This window comes from Columba livia, chromosome Z (assembly GCF_036013475.1).
Source record: "Columba livia isolate bColLiv1 breed racing homer chromosome Z, bColLiv1.pat.W.v2, whole genome shotgun sequence".
Taxonomy (NCBI): domain Eukaryota; kingdom Metazoa; phylum Chordata; class Aves; order Columbiformes; family Columbidae; genus Columba; species Columba livia.
In genome coordinates this window covers 21,716,743-21,737,306 of record NC_088642.1, presented here as the reverse complement: position 1 = coordinate 21,737,306, position 20,564 = coordinate 21,716,743, and the positions used below count along the sequence as shown (strand labels likewise).

At 46.0% G+C, this 20,564-nt stretch overlaps 1 protein-coding gene across 2 annotated transcripts; it reads left to right on the top strand.

Moving 5' to 3' along the window:
* The first annotated feature begins 580 nt into the window (after positions 1-580).
* On the top strand, positions 581-19,974 carry GDNF (glial cell derived neurotrophic factor). 2 transcript variants are annotated; one of them, XM_065047585.1, is made up of 3 exons: positions 581-790; positions 2,158-2,256; positions 19,244-19,974. In XM_065047585.1, the coding sequence occupies exons 2-3, from the start codon at positions 2,184-2,186 to the stop codon at positions 19,726-19,728; spliced, it is 558 nt and encodes a 185-aa protein (XP_064903657.1). In that variant the 5' UTR covers positions 581-790; positions 2,158-2,183; the 3' UTR covers positions 19,729-19,974. The 2 variants fall into 2 exon arrangements, with proteins under 2 accessions (XP_064903657.1, XP_064903656.1); XM_065047584.1 differs by having other exon boundaries at positions 2,158-2,355.
* Positions 19,975-20,564: the final 590 nt, after the last annotated feature.

The window sequence follows — 20,564 nt, the reverse complement described above, 5'->3', positions numbered from 1 at the left end:
GGGCAACCAGAGCGGGCGCTCCCCGGCACCGACCCGGCCTCCCGCCGTTCCCGCCACGCTCCCCGCTTGGATCTAAGCCTTCGCCGCGACGGGACCCCCGATCTGGAGGAGGAAGCCTCGCTACTGCTGCTGCTGCTACCGGCTCTACAAATCCCGGCGCCGGCCTCTGATTCTCCCAGCAGGCTGAGAGGGGTTGGGTTTTTTTTTTCCCTTTTTTTTTTTGCCTTTTTTTTTTTTTTTTTCACCGCTCCCCTCCTCAGCTGGGGTGGGCTTTTTTTCTTTCTTTTTTTTTCTTCCTTCCCGCCGTTGCGTGCGTGTCCGAGCAGTGCGCGGCTCCCCGCGGTGCTGGACCAGCTGGCGTTACAGGAGCCCTGATGTCTTCATCTGACTCCCCGCAGTTGTTGATGGAGTGTCTTTCTCAGATTTCCAGGCAGGGTCCCAAGAGCAGCACCCAGAGCCAGCTCCCGCTGCCAGGCGGCGCTCCCCGCGCCTCGGGCCGCTCCCGCCGCTGCTGAGCGCGGCTCCGGGGCCGGAGACCCCCGCGGCGCTGCTCTTGCCGCGGCCACAGCACCTGCGGCGGGGGAGGCCGCCGGCGCTTGTGCTGGCGGGTCCCCTCTGCCTCCATCCAGGTTGCAACCTTGTTCCCCCTTCTCCATACGTCTCCCTCACCTCGCGCAAAGAGGATCCCGACGGTCGGACCCCGACCTGGCCCACATGCATCTCCCGGCCGGCAGCTGCTCGGCTCCCCGGCGTTAATGTACATCTCGGGTCCGACGAGACCAGCTCGCAGGTGAGGGTGAGGCGGGCGCCGCGACGGGGCGGGCAGGCCGGGTCGGGCACCCTCCCTGGGAGCACAGGGCCGCCCTGCAGCCCACCAGACCCGGCGAGGTGCGAAGGCAGCGGCCGGCGAGGAAGGCGCGCACCGGGCGGCGGGCGCGTCCCGAAGCTCGCTGCGGGAACCGGGGCCGCCGCGGGGCCCCCCGGCGGGGCAGCACCCCCAGCCGGACACTGCCCAGTGCCGCCGTCCGGTCTGGTCTGAACCGGGCTGGGGGCAGCTGTCATCCCTGGGCTTCGGGCATCGGGTGCGTGCCGTGGCTGGCTGCGGGCGGGGCAGCCAGAGAGCGAGGGGCAGAGAAGAAAAAGGGAAAGGGAAGGGAAAAGGAGAAGGAAAGGGAAAGGAGACAGGAGAAAGAAAGGGAAATGAGAAAAGAGGAGCAGGAAAATAAAGAAAATGAAAAGTAGACGGGGAGAACGAAGCAAAGAGAAGGAGTGGGAAACAAGCGGCAAACGAAGAGGAAATTGAAAGAAAAAGGAGAGGAAAATTAAGAGAAAGGGAGATGGAAACAAAGGTGAAAGGGAAAAGAAGAAACAAAAAGGAAGGAAAAGGGAAATATTGAAACAAGGAGAAAGGGAAATGAGAAGAGAAGGGGGAAGAGAAAGGGACAGGGAAAGGAAAAGGAAGGGAACCGAAGAGGATAGGGAAAGGTGACAAGTAAAGAGGAAAGTGAAGAGAGAAAACAAAAAAAAAAAAGAGGAAAAGGAAAAAGGACTGGAAAGGGGATGGGAAAGGGGAAAGAAAAAAGAAAATATGAAGGGGAAAAAAGGAAAGAGAAAAAGGGAAACATAAAAGGAGAAGAGAAGGGGAAAAGAGAAGGGAAAAGGAAGTTTGCCTGTAGCGTGACAAATCTGCGCAGCCCCGCACCCCAGATGAGCCCTGTCAACCCTGGCCCAGACCAGGGACAGGTGCCCTGGCGCCACCCGGGCACTGGGGAAGGACAAGCACAAGGTGACCTGTCTGCCAGCACACAGACGTGGTCACACCCCTACATCCCTGGGCTCAGGCTCCTGGGACCTGCCTACCCACATCCCTCAAAGCAGCTGTGTTGCACACAGAGGGACCAAAGGCCACCCTCTGCCTCCCTATCCCACACTGCCCGCTGGGGAGAGCCCACCTCACTTGCTCTGAGAGGCAATAGCGATGAGAGGCTGAGCTGGGAACAGGTTGTTTCTCCCTGCACTGTCCCTAGACCTGGCCAGGGTGGACCAGACTGATCTGGGTTGTGACACTGTCCAGCTTTGTCTCAGGGGTGGCAGGGAGGGGGCAGGACTGGGGGAGCACAGCAGCTGGGGGCTAACCTTGCCTCTCCTCTCTGCCAGGGGCCTGTGTTGGAAGGAAATCTAAGATGAAGTTATGGGATGTTGTGGCTGTCTGTGTGGTGCTGCTCAACACGGTCTCCACCTTGCCCCTGCCGACTGGTAAGATGCCTCCCAAGGGGTCCCCTTCAGTGGTAGAGGGGCCTGAAGACGATCTCTCCCCCATCAGCCTGCTGCATCCCTATGCTGTGCACAGTGACTGTAAGAAACATTCCCCTTTCTAGCCACTGCTGTCTGTCTTGCTAAACCTGCTCCCCTTTGCCCAGACATCAGGGTGAGGAAAGGACCTCCCCACTTTCTGCTCTCACTTCTCTCCCAGGCAGGGTCACTGATTCCGGTCTGACTCCAGCAGCTCCAAATCAAGTCATCCTCCAAAGCTTGGAGTTGGCAATTGCAATGTCAATGTCCCTTGTTTCCCCCACCTTCAGACTTTCTTTTCTGGCAGTCGCAAGATCCTTTCGGATTAAAAACCCGGAGAGATGGGAAAGTTAGTTGCATGAAAAGGAGCTGGGAGGAGGATAAGGTACCTACATCTTGCAGTGCAGGCACTGAAACTCCTTCCCCACTGCTTCAGCCTCCTCTCCCTGCTGAGACCTGCCAATGCAATTATTCACTGTCTGTAGTGGGCGCCAGTCCCAATGGAGATTGGGCTCCATGATGGGAGGCACTGTACACATTCTGGAGTGCTGCTGAGTTTCATTAAATCCTCCTTGGATCCTGATCCCAACATTAGTTTGTCTGCATGGAAATTTACAGAAGAGTAGCAGTGGCAGGGTTAGGAGCTTGGTGCAGAACAATCCACATGAACCAGCTCACAGTAAGACAGCTTACCATCCAAATGACAGATAATAATAATACCTCGCTAATAATAGGTCTCCTACAATAGCAGATACAGGATTTTCACAGCGGTATGTGAACGTATGCTAACTCTGGTGGCTTTTTAAAGTGAGCGTTAATATGACTCATTAAGAAGAGGCAAAATAGTCACATGAATTGTAAAGATGTTCACTTAGCAAAGGCAGAGACAAAGCTCAGAGGTTTCTCCCTTTGCCCTTGCTCAGCCCTCTCTGTTTAGGTCATTGCAGGATGCAGACAGTATCCAGTAGTTGGGATTCATTTTTATCTCCTTATCTGGAGGCATGTCCTTTCCCTGCGCCTGCCGTGCCTTCAGCCACGGACAGCCCCGCTCTTGTTTCTCTGTGAGCTGTGCAGAGGCACCAAGCAGGGAATCATGTGCCGTGACTCCGCTTTCATCCCCTCCTCAAGACCCATCTCCTGTCTGTCCCCACACACATAGATGTATGTCCTTCCCCATTTAGTCTTCTCTCCTTCCTTTTCTTGCTTGTGTTTCCACCCTTACTGAAATCTTTCCTGGCTGCCGCCCCCGCCTGTCCCAGTCTAGGCTCCTGCCATTCACAGACCTGCAACCCCTGATGTCCTTTCAGCCCCTCTGTGTAGGGAGGTCAGCCAAAAGTGCTTCCTCCCAGGGCTCCAGCCTGCCAGGGCTGCAGGGCTGTCACGTCTTCTTCTCCATGGTTAGCTGTGTGGTGGGCTAGGTACCATCCTATGAAAGGCAGTGATCAGCTTTGCAGGCCACTGTGCTGGTCTCTCCGCATGGGCTTGCTGCAGTGCAAGTGGCAATGAGAGCATGAGAGGGAAAGTGGCATCAGTCAGTTTGCAGCTCTTGCAGAAGTTGCAGGGTGGGAGAACATTAATGCTTCATCTTTACAGCATGATAATATTTGTGCAATGCCAGCTTTCATATTGAAACTTACTTCTGGGAATATGGTTCCTGGTGAGTTGATTTCTCCACAGCAGCTTGAGGGGATGGGCAGGACTTGCAGTCTTGTCTGTTCTAGTGTCCAAAACTTCTCATCGTTTCCTCCTGTTTTTCCTGGGGACTGGTAAACAAGAAGTGGGAAGAAAGATGACCTGTGTTTTACCTGAGCTGTGGTAGTATCAACAGACAGCCTCTTCCAGAAATCTGTTTCCAGGGTACAGATATAGGCTTTGCCAAGCAGAGCTGTGTTGCAGGTTATTGCCCAGAACAGTCATTTGAGAAAGGGCTTTGTTTGGTCTTGATCTCATAACCCTGCAGATCATGAATAAACAGGCTTGGCTGCAAAGGAAAAGCAAGCTGTACTGTTCTTCACAACAGATATCGGGGAAAACCCAGGGAGTTCCTGTGGTATTTGGATGTCAGCAGTTTACATATCACCGGTGCCCAAAAGTCAGAAACTCTTCTTTCTGCTACATTGCCAAGTCAGATGAGTCAGGGGAGACCTGCAGAAAGGTCTCCCTGCAAGAGAGCAGTGAAATGCTTTGATTCACTTTTACGTTGTTTTTAATTGATGTAAAAGTCTGTAGTGTCTGGAGAGCAGTCTGCAAACACAGAGCCCATGAGGCTGATCCTCTCTCAGCAAATCGCTGCCTTCCCACTCCAGCAGCAATTTGTTAAGAGTCACCACCATCAGTGTTGTTATGTTTGTTTCTTTTCACTTTCCATTTGGTGGCACATAATCATCAACACACGTAAAACATATGATGATGTACATAAGAGGAGTCATATCTACACCACATAGACTTCCCTCTTCTCTTTGAGGTTTTTCTTAGAAGCAGAGGGCAGTGTTGCATGAGTATGCAGGCATGCTTGCAGCTCTCCGGTTCATCTGCTGGTGGACCTGCCATGTATTAATATCGCTGTGGATACTGTTGGTCTGCTGCTTCACTAAGTACCTTTGTAGGAGGCAGCTCACAAAGCAGTGTGAGTGCCATCATCCGCATGGACTCATCTGTGTAGGGCAGTGCGTGGGCTTAGCAGGACGGGGTGCTGTGTGTGTTCAAAGAGGGGTGCACTACTCTCCCCTAAAGCAATCCCCGTGCAGGATGAGTGGGGAGTAGCAGTTGTGCTCCAAGGTGTTCATTGCTTTTACTCCAGGGAGGTCAGGTCTCTCATACACCATTTGCAGTGGGTGATTGTAGAGTTGTGAGATCAAGCCCTGCTCCTAAGGCCAAGTCAAACACCCAGCTGGAGCACTGATCTGTTTTCCAAGGCCCTTGACACATTTTAACGTTCTCATTTGATAGGATTGCTTTCTCTGCAAAGTGCTCTGAGGTCACCTGGTGCTACCCCATCCCTTTCAGATTAGCTCAAAACCTTCCTTCATTGCAGCCTACAGGCAAGGTCCTAACCTCCTGGGCTGATCAGGTGTAATGTGCTGACCTTTGCTGTTCAGGGCAGTAACGAGAGATGGTAAAGGATGTTGGCAATTGCAGTCTTCTGCATTTTTTACTGGACTGGAGGCTGGGGTGAGGGTAGCCTCCATAAGTCAAGTGCATTTCAGATTAATTCAATGTTTGTAAGTGTTGAAGCATCAGTGTTCATGGGACATCTTATTTCATACAAAGAAGAGTAGCTGTAGAGTTTGCAAGGTTAGAAAATCCTTTCTTTGTTTCCTTCATGCTACAGTTTGCTGGGAGAAGGACAAAATTAGCTTAAATAGCAGCTGTGAATAGAACAAATATAAACCAAATTATTATAAACTAAATATGAAGTCAGCAGCTTCAGAAGCATGACAGTGCAGAGGGAGCCAAACACTTAGTTTGACTTATATGCAGTTCCCAGCAAATAAATTTGTAACTGTTGCTGCTGTATGGTCAAAATCAACATGTACATGGGGACTGGAATTTCTTAAGATCCAGGCTATGTTATATAGTCTCTTAATCCAGTGAGCACCTTTAGTAAGAACTAGTGGTAAGCATGTAGAATTAAATGAAAAATTTCACTGTGGGCTTTTCCCTCCTAATAGGAGGAAAAGGTGTTGTTTTGCATTATAACGTCTGAGTTACTCTATTGCCATTGGATGGTCATTTGACATCGGAGCTCCTTTGGTATGTTTGTTATGCTGTAACACACGGTGGTACATGTGCATTATACATCTGTGAAAAATTCTTCATAACTTTACTAAGGGGTATTTAATGTTAAGTTACTGCATTTAGCTGCAACATTATCAATAATATGGAAAGTATCTCAAATAAACAGTGATATTGTAGGGCTCTTTAAGGCAAAATCAGTATTAAATTATTCTTCCAGCTACATTTCCTTCCTTACAATATTTATTAGGCACATTTAGTGTTACAAACCAGAACTCTCATGCTTCTGTCCAGGCTTTCCTGCTCAACACACCTATGGTGTGGCATATGTGCTTTAGTCTAAGACGTCCAGAAGCTACAGAGGAAACCTGTTCATGCACTGTAAATCCAATGCATGGGACAGGTATTTGCCACACCGAGCAGGTGCCACACTGCGTCATTTGATCTGTGTGTATCCAGTACAGCTAGTGCATCCCACCCAGTGTCACACCAAGTGTGCCTGTGCCCCTGGGCAGGCATATATTTTGTCAACTTTGTTTGCATGGGCACACCCAGGTTATCTAGGCATTTAGAAATCTCAGTCATTCAAGTTCACCCATTCATGGGCAAATTTCTAGAAAAAGAAAGAACAGGACACATACAGTTAAGGCCAGATGCATGTAGCCCTAGAAGCCAATTTCTCCGTAGTCTCAGGTATAAATACTGAATATACTCCTGTGAAGGGTATTCTGGGACTTAAGGGGAAAAGGACTTAAATGCAAGATAATATGGTTTTATTGTCATTTTAAGAGTTATCCTTTGTTTAAAGGTTTATGTCTTTGCTGCTTTTCAATTTAGGGACCTCAGAAATTTCCCAGTGGAAGTGTGGCTACTTTCAGACGTTTTTCAGGTGTCAGTTGCTAGATAACATACCTGAACATGCTCTCCTTGGTCACCTTTCATACGCCTCTTCACTATATTTTAGAAATACTTCTGTTCAGGGTCTACAGATGACAGATGACAAGCTGCAAACCCCTTCGTTTGTAAGGCTGAAGAATTCAGCTGTGTAATGACTATTGATGAATTGATGGAGGAGGCATTATTTGTCCACTAGAAGGGGATCTGCAGATTGATACGTTGTGATGTCTTTGCAAATTGTAAGTGTAAATTTGTAAATGTCCCTGATTAGGACTGCATAAAGTAGGTTTAAATATTTGAAGTTACAGAGGCTGAGGGAAGCCATTGGGGTTATTGAGTCCCATCCCCCATAACTGCAGATGATATGGGATGGATCATAGAATGGAATAGTTTGGGCTGGAATGGACCTTTAAAGGTCATCTAGACCAACCCCCCTGCAATGGACAGGGACATCTTCAGCCAGAACAGGTTGCTCAGAGTCCCCTCCAGCCTGGCCTTGAATGTCTTCAGGGATGGGGCATCAACCACCTCTCTGGGCAATGGTTCCAGTGTTTCACCACCCTCACTGTAAAAAATTTATTCCTCATGTCTAGCCTGAAACTCCTCTCCTTTAGTTTAAAATCATCACCCCTTGTCCTGTCTCAACAGGCCCTGCTAAAAAGTCTGTCCTAATCTTTCTTAGAGGGCCCTTTTAAGCACTGAAAGGCCACAGTCAGATCTTCTCAAAGCCTTCTCTTCTCCGGGTTAAACAACCCCAACTGTCTCAGCCTGTCCTTATAGGAGAGGTGTTCCAACCCTCTGATCATTTTTGTCGCCCTCCTCTGGACCCACTCCAACAGGTCCATGTCTTTCCAAGTGCAAATATCCAATCTTTGTACCCTGTGCACGCTATCAAGCAACTGGAACTTAAAACTTGTAGTATACACGCCAAGCCCTACATAACTACACTTGTGGATTCTCATACTTATGAGGTAATAAGTTAAGGGCAAGTAATAAATTAATAAGTGAGGAATAATAAGTATTGCAGTATAGCCATGTTCAGAATCATCAGACATCTAAATAGGCCACTGCCGCATTAGTGCTGGTGGACACTGCAGAATGGTTGACAATGGAAAGATTTCAGTGATTCTTGGAAGTCCAGTCCTGATTACAAAGAGAAGAAAGGAAGTAGAATTGATTTTTTTTGTTTGAGACAGGTACAAATGAAGAATTGAGACACAAAATATAATTAGAGTATGACTGGGTTTAAGATCAAGGACAGAAAATTAATTATGTGAGGCATTTCAAATATCAGCATTATTTTTAAGGAATAAAACCACATTGTATGACTTAGCAGATATTTAGGTTGTGTGTGTTGGTACAGCACTTAAACTGAAACCTGCAGGTACATGTCTTTGAAGTCAGTGGGACCTGTACAAATGCTTTAATGATTATTGGACAGGAATAATTTTCAGAAGAACTAAACACTGAAACCAAAATATTTGCTTTCCTGTGTTGGGGCCAGACATTGGTACAGCAGTATACCAAAACTTCTCAAGTGGCCATGTTTTCAGAGGCACGTTGGTCATATCCCCTTTAACTAAAAAGCTACATACAAACACCTGGACGATCTTTGCTCCCATCCCAAGCACATAAGATTTCTTTGGCAAAACCAGCAATTACTCAGGAAAATTCTGACAGGGAGGTGAGGATCCAGCATAGCAGCTGGCAAGGAGCTTGCTCTTCTGAGCACACGCCAGTGCTGTCTGGCAGGCCGCGGTCCACGCATCCCAACATGAGACCTTCTGCATCAGAGCACGTAGCACTTGCACTAGAGCCAGGGACTGATTGTTATAATAATAGTAGCATTTTCCAAGCTGCAATGTCAATCTTTTTATGTCATTCCCATTGTAAACACGTTGAAATGCCATGGTTTTGCCCAGATGGCTCTGCTTTGATGCCTCTGGGGAAGAGAGTGGGACAGCATCCCTTCCTGCTGCTTTGCTGCCTGTGCTTGTTCCTTGGGAACACCCCTAAAACCCAACAGGAGATGTAGTGTAAGAGCCCAGGAACAGTTGCTGTTATTTGTTTAGGACTGCTCTTCCCATTCAGTGAGCTGGGACTAAGGTGGGGATAGTGACCGATGTGGGGTTTTACTCATGTCGTGTGAGGGCTGGGCTGGATCACATCTGCACCAGGATTGCTAAAGAGACTTTATTTTTAATACCAACAGTATTTTCTCCTTTAAAGTCTCAATGCCTTGCCTGTTAGCTGGCTGCATGCCTTCTTGCTAATAGAGGTCACAGGTTTCAGGTACCACTCATACATACTCATTTGAGGCTCTCATAGGGTTGGGACAAAACCAAATATTAAACATAAACCCAGATTTTACTGGGAAGCTGGATATTTACTCAGCATGGTATGGATTTGAAGGGGTACAAGGTCTTAGTGAGAAGGCAACAGGCAGGTATGTGCCTTACCCAGGTTTGGCTCCTGCTCCACCACTGCCTCCAGGGAGAGCACTGACACTTCTTCTTTTTTCCCCTTTTACATTCTTTATGCTGTAACTTTTTCAGATGCAGAGGCTGCTTTGTGGGTGCTTGAGTGCCCACACAGCCTTGTACAACAAGGCCCTGGTGCCAATGGGTGCTGGCAGCTGCTGAGAGAGCTGCCACAAAACCTCAAGAGCAACCACCGAAAAGCCATCTGCTCCACACCCCCCAGTAGGAGTAACAAGCCTTTTCTTGCTTCTGAATAGTCTGTGGATGTGGTGTCCTATTGCCCAAGTGATACTCTGAAATGGTGACAATGATGTAGTTAGATTTAATGCACCTCCTGGAGCAAAAGAAGCCAAGAGGTCCTGTGAAGCTGTGATCAAATTTACACAGTACCTCCTTTTTTTAAAATAAGTTGCCTCAGAAGAACAGGGGAGGAGTTTAAATGTATTTGTAGATTGCATGTTAGGTGACATCTATTTGCCTCCATTGGAGACTTGAGTGAGGGCAAGAGGAAGCAGCAAGAACAAAACAGCTGGATATAGCAGGCTATTAAAAGAAAAATTGAGACACTCTCAAATAGTTGAAGCTGTGTCCAAAGGAAGGAGATATAGGCTCATAAATGCTGGTGGATTAAATACAAAGATATAATAAGGCCAGCCAAAGAAAGCTTTAGGTATAACTTGCAAAAGCAAACCCAGCTAACACATTCCTCTTCAGTTACATTAGGACCAGTGAGCTTTCAGGGAGCCCTTACAGACAGTAATCTGTCCAGATGTAGAAGTGTGTTAAGAGTGAAGTGCTGTGGGACTTTCTCTTACTGGATGTGGTTGGGGAAAACCCTGGGACGTACTCTTTTATAACTCTGAAGCCCTCACAGGCTTGAATTTACTTATTGGTGAAAAGGTGGTGAACAGCAGGTGCTGATGAGCTGGTGTTTCCAAGCTCTGAATCAGAGGTAGGACCACATCCTCTTGCTGCTCCTTTGCTGCCTGACTACCAGATGAGACCCTTCTTTGCCTACCCCAGAGAGGCCAGAGGAGCAGCTTGGCCCTGAGTGCCAGCCCAAAGTCAGGCAGGATCTTCCTTTACTTCACCAAGTTCATCTGACTTTGCTGTTTTCCCCTGCGCTCAGGAAATTCCTTCAGCTGGCAGCAAATAGGATGGTCCTGTTATTCCTTCTCTTTATTCTGGTGGGAACCGGCATTTCATACCTGCAACAAAGCACGCAAAGGATGTGAGGGGAAGCACGGCCAAGCATGGCAGTGTGAAATACAAAGTACTTTGCAGATTTGCGGTTAGGACCAACACATGGAAGCAGCAAGGTTAGCTAGTGAGCTACAAACTCAAAACTCAGCCACTGTTTTAGGAGCAAACACACCAAGGAGGTTAACCCTGTGCCTTTTTTCCAATGCTTACTTATTGTACCTGATCAGTGTGAGTGGCCCTGAAGCCATCCTCCAGGGTACTTAGCTCTTTATCTTGATGAGGGACAAGGATGAGAGGCACTATTTCTGAGGGCTTCCTGAGTCGGAGGGGAGGACACAGCACGTCCTTGAGAGCTGGTGCTGCAGGGAGTAAGGTAGTGAACCAGAACTGTATTAAACATTTAAAAACGAGCTGACCATGATGTGTTTGTTGTTCCATTTCCTAATGGATAGAACTGACTGGTTTCCATTTCACTCTTAGCCCCATGGATCTTCATGCAAGGCATGAAAGCAAAGTCATGCCTTAGAGAATAATTAGTTTAAATCCTGAAAACCTTTCAGCCTAACTATTTTTAACACCAGCATTTGGTTTGATGCCTGCATGATAGGCAGCTTTGTTTTACATGAAAAATATTTCAGCAGAATGATCACCACATTAGTAATTTTAACCTCACTAAAGTTGCATTTCCACAAACATATTACTCCAAGGGTCTCTTGAAGTATGTCTTCATGGTGTGAGATGAAGGGATTCTGTGTTCAGATGGGCCATGTCCACTGTAATAAGTACCTGAAAACACTACTACAAAGCAAGCTAAACACAAAATTAGTTAATTAATTAATTGTATCCCAGATTAATCTTCATAAGCAACAAAAAAAAAAAGGTTATTGACTGCAGTCACTGTCAGAGACACATTAGTTGTCTATTTCCCACTAGCAAATGATCTGAGAAGAAACATCTTTGTGAGTATAACTTTGGAGAAAACTTAAAAAATAATGAGGAAAGAAAGGAAATGAAAATGTTTTACTTGTGAGGGGCCTATATTAAAGTACCAGAACTGTTTTTGAAAAAGGACCATTTGATCCCAACACAAATGTAGATCTGAATTTTCTAAATAATGCTTACCATTATAATGAGCTGGCTTACCCCCCTGAACTTTATACTTTAAACTAGAGTCTGAATGCTGCTGTTTGAACTTTTCTAATCAAAAGACAACTGTGCTTAAAGGAAATATCCTGTTAATTTTATTAAATGTTTGGCCTTATATTTTGATGCTATACACTGCCACAAAAGCATGCATAAAAGCTACAATATAAAGCAAAAATCTAATTTTATAATTTTTAGTATACCTTATGTGATTACATTTTCCTGAGATCAGTATGGAAAACTATTGCATAAAGTACAAACAGATTCAGATAATGTAAAACATCAAGTTTAATGAGATTAAAAATAAAAAGGAAACCCACTTACGTAAATTATTATTTTCCAATTAATAGAATTTAAGTTTTTCTTGTAAACCATAATAGACAGCATGGTCAGAAGATCAGAATAGACTGTAGTTAGCCTTTTAAATCATAACCAGGCACCAAAATGAGTAACTGGATTTTTTTCTCAAAAGCTGAAGATCCATCTGTTCCCACTGAAATAAATTTGTGATCAGGTACAAACCGAGGGTTTCTTGCTCTACCATGCTGGGTTACTGCCACTGTGGAGGAATATTTGGTTTTAAAGTAAATCTGTTGCTATTGAAATCAAAGGAATAGTTTTATAAAATGTAATTGTGATCACATTTGAACAGATAGAAATAAATCAGCCATTTTTCCTTAATGGGGGTAGTTTTCTTGAGAATGTGGTGAGTTTAAACCTGTTTTATGTAGAAGTCTATCTGAACACTGTATAATTTATTCTTCTAAAAAGCGCAGGCATCAGATCCTGGTCCTGCTGGCACATGGTGTCTCTAATTAACTGGCAATGCAAAGGCAGGCTCTGAGGGGGTTTGCAGCAGAGAAGATGCCCAGAGGAAGGCACATTTCCTTGTGTGCCTGAAGCAGAGCTCCGAGGTGGCTTTCTGCAGAGGCACCACAGGTGTTCAGCTGCAGGATCCCGCACCCATATGTGTTGCCAGCTTCTGCAGTGCCCAGGGGACAGGGACTGTGCTCAGGGGTGGGCAGGTCAAAGCTTCAGGTTCCAGAGAGCAGCAGTGAGGTGAAAATTTCAGTTTGCATTCAAGAGGGGTGTTCCTAGCCCAAGAGGTTGTGTCAAAACTGTGATCTGAGTGTACCCTAAGGCTTCAGAAAGCAAGCGAACAGCATTCAAACTGCAAGCAGAAATGCATATATTCGTTTGGGTTTTGTTGTTGTTGTTTTGTGTGTTGTTTTGTGTGGGGTTTTTTTGCTTTGTTTTAAATTAGTCTCATTTCTTGTTTTTTTGCTTGACTTCTGGAGTTCTGGACATCTGCTGTTCACAAACTCTGCCCTCAGCCTCGTCACTCTTCTAGATTCCCATGTGCACCAGTCCTGTGATGTTTTGTTCTTCTTTGCTTTTTAAATTCATTTTCTGTTCATGTGAGAAACTCCCGACAGATGAAAAGGCCTGGTTCAGCTGGACGTGGGAGACAGAAAGTGCCCAGAGGCAGACTGGCACATAAGATGCCATCCATACCTCCATCTGGTGATAACACCAGCGCTAGAAAGCGGACTCATTTTCTGGTTGCCACCAGAGGAAAAGGCTCTGCCTGTTCATCACTGGGTAGTCAGGTTCTTGGCACAGCACTGACAGGGGGAGCACAGAAGGGAGCTGCAGAAGGATAAGATAGGTAGGAGCAGGACACAGGTACCCCATGCAGGTGGGGTGCTAGGCAAAGGTGATGCGAAAATGCATGCACGTGCCCACATGCAGCCTGCCTTCAAGGGATTTCCCTGGGGAGCTGGATGGGCAGGACACAGCTTTCAGAAACGTGACATAAAACCCAGACAAAACCTTCTGACTTTGTGTCAATCTTGAGAGCGTTCATGGCACTATAGCGTTAAGTGGCAGGGCTCAGCCCGTTGCACTGCCTCAGTGGGGTCTGTGAGCCTTTTTCTCATGCTGTGCACAAGATACAAAGAGACTTCATATTCCCTGAGGGAGGATTTTACATTTCCAGGACATATGGTGCTTTCTCCTGGGAAACACCTGCTTTGAGGTGCATAATGTGTGAGCCAATCTTCACTAACCTATACTGAGCACATGCTGTTGTGGGATGTCCCATCCCATTCCATCCCATGTTGTCCTATCCTAAGAGGCTTTGGATTTTTAAATTCTAATTCCTTCACACCTTGGGACCAGGGACTACTGCTCAGAGAACTTTACTGCTTTTATTGCTGTAGTATCTGGGCATTTTCTGCTGGCACTCTGTACAGCATGACAGGCATCTGTCATGTGTTTGTTGTCTCAGCTTTTCCAGCAGATGGCAAGTGTTGTCAGTAAACTAGTTTCTTTTGAAAAAATATGGGTGTGTATAAGTGTGTGTATAATTATATATATTTGTATGTGTGTATATGTGAATACATATATACACATGTGAAAACTGTGTATGTTACACGAAGGAATAATAACATGTGCTTCTCCCAGGGGTGTGAAATCCCCATGGAAAGATCTGCCTGCTGCAGAGTCAAGGCACACGGCCCATGCAGTATTAGAGAAGCAAAGCTGCCAGGCCGTTGACCAACATTCTGAGATTGCAAACATTTTCTAACCTGTGTTGGAGACAGACGGGTAACTAAGTACCCCTCAACTGAGTGGCTTTATTCAGGTTACAAACCAGCGCTTGATGCTAAGGCAGCCCCTATGAGTCCAGTGGTGTTCCCTGGCCACACAACTCAGGTCAGCACGCCCTTCATCCCCGACAGCACTTACTACAGTGGAGAGACCAAACAAGTGCTCAGCATGTGGTGGCTGAGGTGTGGAGAGGCCTTGGCATCCCTGGAGCACATCTACCAACTGGCCATCAAGATGGGTTGGTCCTTCTGTCAGTCTTCTCCACCTTCCCTTCTGTCCACTAGGCTTTTATAGTCTTTAGTCCTTGGTCAGTGATTATTGCTTATTCATGTATGGTGTCTGGTTGTAGCTTCCTCAGCACTTACCTCTAGTGCCTTGTTTCAGCCCATCATGCGTGTCTTAATGCTGGCATTCCCACTTGGTTGATCAGTGTCCTACTTCAGGCATTTTTTGCACCATTTTCTTTCAGTCTCTCAGGTTTCGCACCCATACTTATTGGGCAGCTGAACATCCCTACTGAGTTGTGACTGGCACTTTGGCATTGGCTGCTCAGTCAACTCTGACTTCATTCCTGGCTATCAAGGTTTCCTTCAGACTCCTGTGAGCCACTCCTAGTGACTGTTTGTAGTCATGCTGATGACTATGCTTCATTAAGCAGCAGAAAATTAGCACCCAGCCACATCCTATCAGTATGAGCCAAATTGCTTGGGTCCATGGTTCACTGGCTGCTGGGTCCAGCTGTGTTGGTTGCAGTATTGAGAGCACAGGCCCATGCTGCCGAGTGTGTGTTGAAACTTAGCTTTGTGGGATTGTATAATAATTCAGAGTTGTACAAGAATTGGAGGTGTTCCTCAAACAGTGCTGAACTGTGGAAGCAAACTTGGGCTATGTTGACAGTCCAGTTGGAAGGTGGCAAGAAGAACACTGTTGCATTGACCGTGACTGGTTGGGGGCTCCACAAGCAGAGGGTGTTGTTGCTTACAGAAACTTGCAAGGACTCAGAATAGCCCAGTAATGGAGCTGCCATTGTGTTGATGAAGCGTAGCTACACAGCCACGTAACAGCATGCGTGGTTGTAGGTCGGCAGATGCCAACCAGGGTCAATAGGTCCAGCATATTTTCTTGAGGAGGCCTCTGTGCCCAGTGTTCCCAGTTGTTCTCTAATATCACCCATGTGCCTTGTATCTGCTCCAGTGATGTAACCTCCAAATACCAGGAGTCACTGCAGCAGTCCTATTAACAGATTTGGATATCTGCTTGGGATATTTTCCAGTTCCCTGGGCTGAAGGGGAAGTCTACCCTTGGAACAGAAAATTGGCATTCATCTTACTCATAGTGCTGGCATCCCTCCCAATAAGTGTCCCAAGTGCCTGATGTTGCAATAAGGGATGAGCTGAGCAGGGATCCCCAGCTCCATTAGACCTTTCAGCCACGCACACCTCATCCCAGGTTACAGCTACACTTCTTGCATGGCTTGTGTTAGAGCCCCAGTGAGATTAGCAGGATCAGTCATGCTGCCAATTACCCCATTTTGTGGTTGCAGCAAGTCCATGTGTGTAGATAAGGCTTCTCTAGTTGGATATGCAGTTGGCTTGAATACTTGATCTACTTTTGCCCTACTGCTTCTACCATCTGCAATGCTGACACCCCATACCTACATTAGCAGCACTGCACAGGGCTCCTCTGTGGGGGTTTCCCCAACCTTAAATATCACAGGCCACTTGCAGTGCAGAAGGCTTTCAGCAGCATTAGCTCCCTTGGTGCACTTGGAGCAATGATCACACATGGACCAGGATGGATGTCAGTGTGGGCTCTGAGCAGGGACGCAGCCCACAACATGGGCCTTTTCTCCTCTTTATCTACCCTCCAGAGCATATTTGGATTGGCTTGGGCAGGCCAGTGCTTGAGCCCTTTAACTGTCTGATTAATATTTAACCAAAGTAGACCCCTGCATATAGCACTGTCACAGGGGTAGGTGGTATTTTTACACCCAAATTGCAAGCAGTTTAAAAATTACGTGCTTAGTTGGGTTGTTATCTCTTCAGGTAGTCCACAGTTTTGTTTCTCCCTTCTTAGGTGGGGGACACTTCCTTCCCTCACTGCACTGGCAGCATACCAGGCTTCGGATAAGTGTGAGGGTGAAGGTTGCCAGCAATAATCTCTACATATAGGTTGGGTCTCCCTGTAACAATCTCCCTGCCCCTTTCTGATAGTTGACCACTGCATGAATTTCGTTAGACCCGAGTATGCTTCCCTGACAATTGTATTTCACTCTCCATAGCCAACATCTCACTGCATCATACTGTTGCTACAGGGGTTGGGCCAGCAGTATGAGACAGAGGTGTGGACTGGGGCAGTCACAGTAGTATGAGAGGGCTAATTTGAGAGTGGAGAATGGCACAGCTAGAGCTGCCTCCTCAGGGCCACATTCTTCCCTTATTGGGTTATAAACTAAGAAACCTACTTTCTGTGCAAGAAACCTAGAAGGCACCCAAGTCCCATAGCAACAAATGCCTCCAGCCAAACCCCTCTCCATCTGTATCTGTGCTAGGGCCAAGCTTGTACTTGACGAATGGGGGCTATGACAGCTACTTGGGGGTCATCTTGCTTAACTGAGTCTAGCAAAGTCTGCCCCTTCTTACTTCTAAGGAATGTAGCCCACCCATTGCCTTGACCCAGACCTTACTCAGTAGGGCAGTATTTGCAGGGTGTAGGCACACCAGCCTGCCTGTCCTGCAAAAGAGTTTGGTGGTGCATGCAATGTACACATCTATCCAAGATACCCACTCCAGTAGGTATGGCTCATACTGCGTATTTTGGTACCTGCTACAGAGGTAATGATAGAGGAGTACAAGAAGAGTGCACTTACCATTGTTGTCACAGGAAAATGAAGCTTGGTGCAGGGTCTTGCCTTGTTCAGGTCTCATATAGCTGTGTAGACAGAAGCCATCCCTTCTTCATGTCTTTGGACAATTCCTGGTTTGCAAAACTGTTGCCTTTAGCATGGCTATCTGTAAAACACCATGTAATTCACTTTTCTCAGTCCCAAACTCTATAGGATCCTGCTTTCCATGTGCCACCTCATTATGTGAAGGTACAACATTTCTTGCGTTCATTACTCTTTTACCAGTCTATGCTATTTTGCTGGATGCATCTATGATAAACCATATACTTCTGATTCATCACTGTTTGTAATGAAGGGGGGCCTCTAGGATGTGACTGCTTCAGGGTGGGGTCTATGTTCCTCCTTAGATGCAGATGGACTATGTTTCAGCACGTTTTTGCACTGAGTTAAGATCCTGCTGCTCTCATCTCCTCTGAATTTGGTGCTTCTATTGAGAATATAAGTAGTAGGAGGCAGCCTTGAGTCTTCCTGTCCACTGTGAACAGAGTCCATGCCACCACGTGTGGGCAGGGTACATGTGCTGCCTGGTCTCCCATCAGCGCTTCTGGGTGTTACTGTGCTCATCAGGGAAATGCGGCACCGAGCCTTGCCTAAGGATCTGTTCCTATTTCAGTACCTGACCTGGTGAGAGTCTTTGTGGCTTCATTGAGGTACCAGCCTCTGGCCAGGTCCACTCTGTTGGGTATCACTTTTCCCAATGTTTGCAGTTCCTGGGATATTTCTAGGGCTCTTTCTGGAGGTGGAGCTCCTGTACATGCAGGGCCAGGTGCATAACAGTGGTCTGTTACATGGGTGGGCACTTAGGAGTTAAGCACAGAAAGAAGCATCTTCTTAGGTCTTACTGCAAAGGAAGGGAGTCCTAAAGTCTTGATTTTTGCCAAAATGAATGAGAAAAAACCTTCAATACTACATGGTAGTTTATGTGTTTAAAAGATAGTCATTAATAATACAACATAAGGGCACCTACACACAGGCTCCTGACAGCCTGACCCTCCATTAAATCACTCGATTCACTAGAGCAGATAACAGTGAGGGATTTAGTCTGTGGGAAGTTTAAAGATTTAAAAATGTGATTTTTTCCAAATCATGCTGAACAGCTGAAATCTGAGAACATTTCAGAACATGTTCAATTTCACTCTCCTTGAAAAGTTTCATTCTACTCATATCAAAACATTTCATTGACTTGAAAACTTAATTTACTTGGATAATTTATCACTGATATATATCAAGTGAAAAATGAAATAGGTATTTTAACTTCATAAAAAGAAAATGCATTAATAACATTTCCCTTGAAAATTAACATAATACTTATATTCTGACCTATTTCTACTCAGTCTAATCAGCATCTTGTGATACAAAATAGTTTCATGAGAAATTTTTCAAAAGTTCTCATAATAATTATCTCCCAGAAGCCGTAAAAAAGCAGGCACTCAGCCATGAATAATAGCTTAGGCTGGTACCCCAGGAAATTCCTCTTTCTGTCCTTCCTGAAAACCTTATTGATAGGTGACTTTGGCAATACTAACCACTGCTGGTGTGAAAAGACAATAATTAACAATTATAATCACAAAATTGCTTTAAAGAAACCTTGTCCTGCTGCTGCTTTGCTGGGAATAGCCTGTATAACCTCTCTACAGTATCTTCACCCCCCATTAACAAATATTAATATCATGACATGCTTTTCCTTCCATCAGTTTTAACAGGGTTCATTCAATATTGAAAGATATCCTGGAGTGCTACCAAGCATCAGCGGGCTCCTACAGAGATACATACATATCTCATTTATTTTTCCCCAAATGAGTTTTCATGATGATCTAAACCATTCCAAATTCTCTCTGATATCTGTGGGTCCAGGGTGTGCACTCTGAAGTGATGGGCAGAGCAGCTTGCATGCATCTTATGTTTTTGAGCCACAGATGGACAAATTTAATGACAACTGACATGTGACAAAGCCTTTTCTCTCTTTCCCAAACAGCTAATATGCCAGAGGACTATCCAGATCAGTTTGATGAGGTGGTGGACTTTATCCAAGCCACCATTAAAAGACTGAGGAGGTCGCCGGATAAACAGACTCCGATTTTTTCTAGGCGGGAGAGAAACCGGCAGAGTGCAGCCACAAACATAGAGAATTCCGGCAAAAAGGGAAGGAGGAATCAAAAGGGCAAAAATCGGGGATGTGTCTTAACAGAAATACACTTAAACGTGACTGACTTGGATTTGGGATATGAAACCAAAGAAGAGCTAATTTTCCGGTATTGCAGTGGATCTTGTGATGCAGCCGAAACCACGTATGACAAAATTTTAAAAAACCTAACCAGAAAGAAAAAACTAGTCACTGACAAAGTGAGGCAAGCTTGTTGCAGACCCACAGCCTTTGATGATGACCTGTCTTTTTTGGACGACAACCTGGTTTACCACATACTGAAAAAACATTCCGCAAAAAGGTGTGGCTGCGTCTGATGGCTGCAGGCCAGAGGCAGCTCCAGTTTTGCATTCCTGCTAAGGAGAGGGACCAAGGTTCCTGGGGATATGTCTGCTCAGAGTGGAGAAAAAAGGACCAAGAATGCAGCATGAGGGGTCATGAGAACCTGGGGTGCATGAGGTGGCATAGGAGGATGGAGGCTTTTGACGTCCTGCGGGAAAGTATGTAAAATCTCAGGTGGAGATGCCAACAGCTGGATGGCATGCGTGCTCCCTGTCCCGTTTGACACAGTCCACCATCAGTGAGACTCAAATCCGTGAGGAATGTGCTTAAAAACACAACCCTGCCATACCATGCTGTGTTGTAGTTATACCATCTGTGCCAGAAGGCTTAGCCAAGAAGTAGCTTAGGAGTACCTTACTCATCCCCTGTGCCCTCAGCTTTACTGAAAGATACATTGTGCTACTGCTTATTGCAGTGTGGTTCCTAGGCACTTAGGACATCTTGTAAACTATAATAAGATTAACTTCATAAGTAAGATGACATTGGGCAAATATCAAAATTCCCAGGTTCAAGTTCTCTAGGGCTGGTATCGTTGCGAAGCAAAACAGTTCCACTTACTGGTTAGGTTTGGTTATTTCCACCTCGTGTTTCTTCAAAACCAGTGTAGGATTTCATTCTTCTGCTACCTATGAAAACAAGTTGAGTTTTTAAGCACGTCTTCTTAGGATAATAAGAGAAATAACAAGCCCTGCCTACACAAAATGTGTTTATTTTGGTTTACAAAGGAGTAACGTCACTACATTTCTATTTGGTCATTGTGAGTGAGCAGAGACTACTTGATGCAATGCATCCATTCAGAGACATAAATATA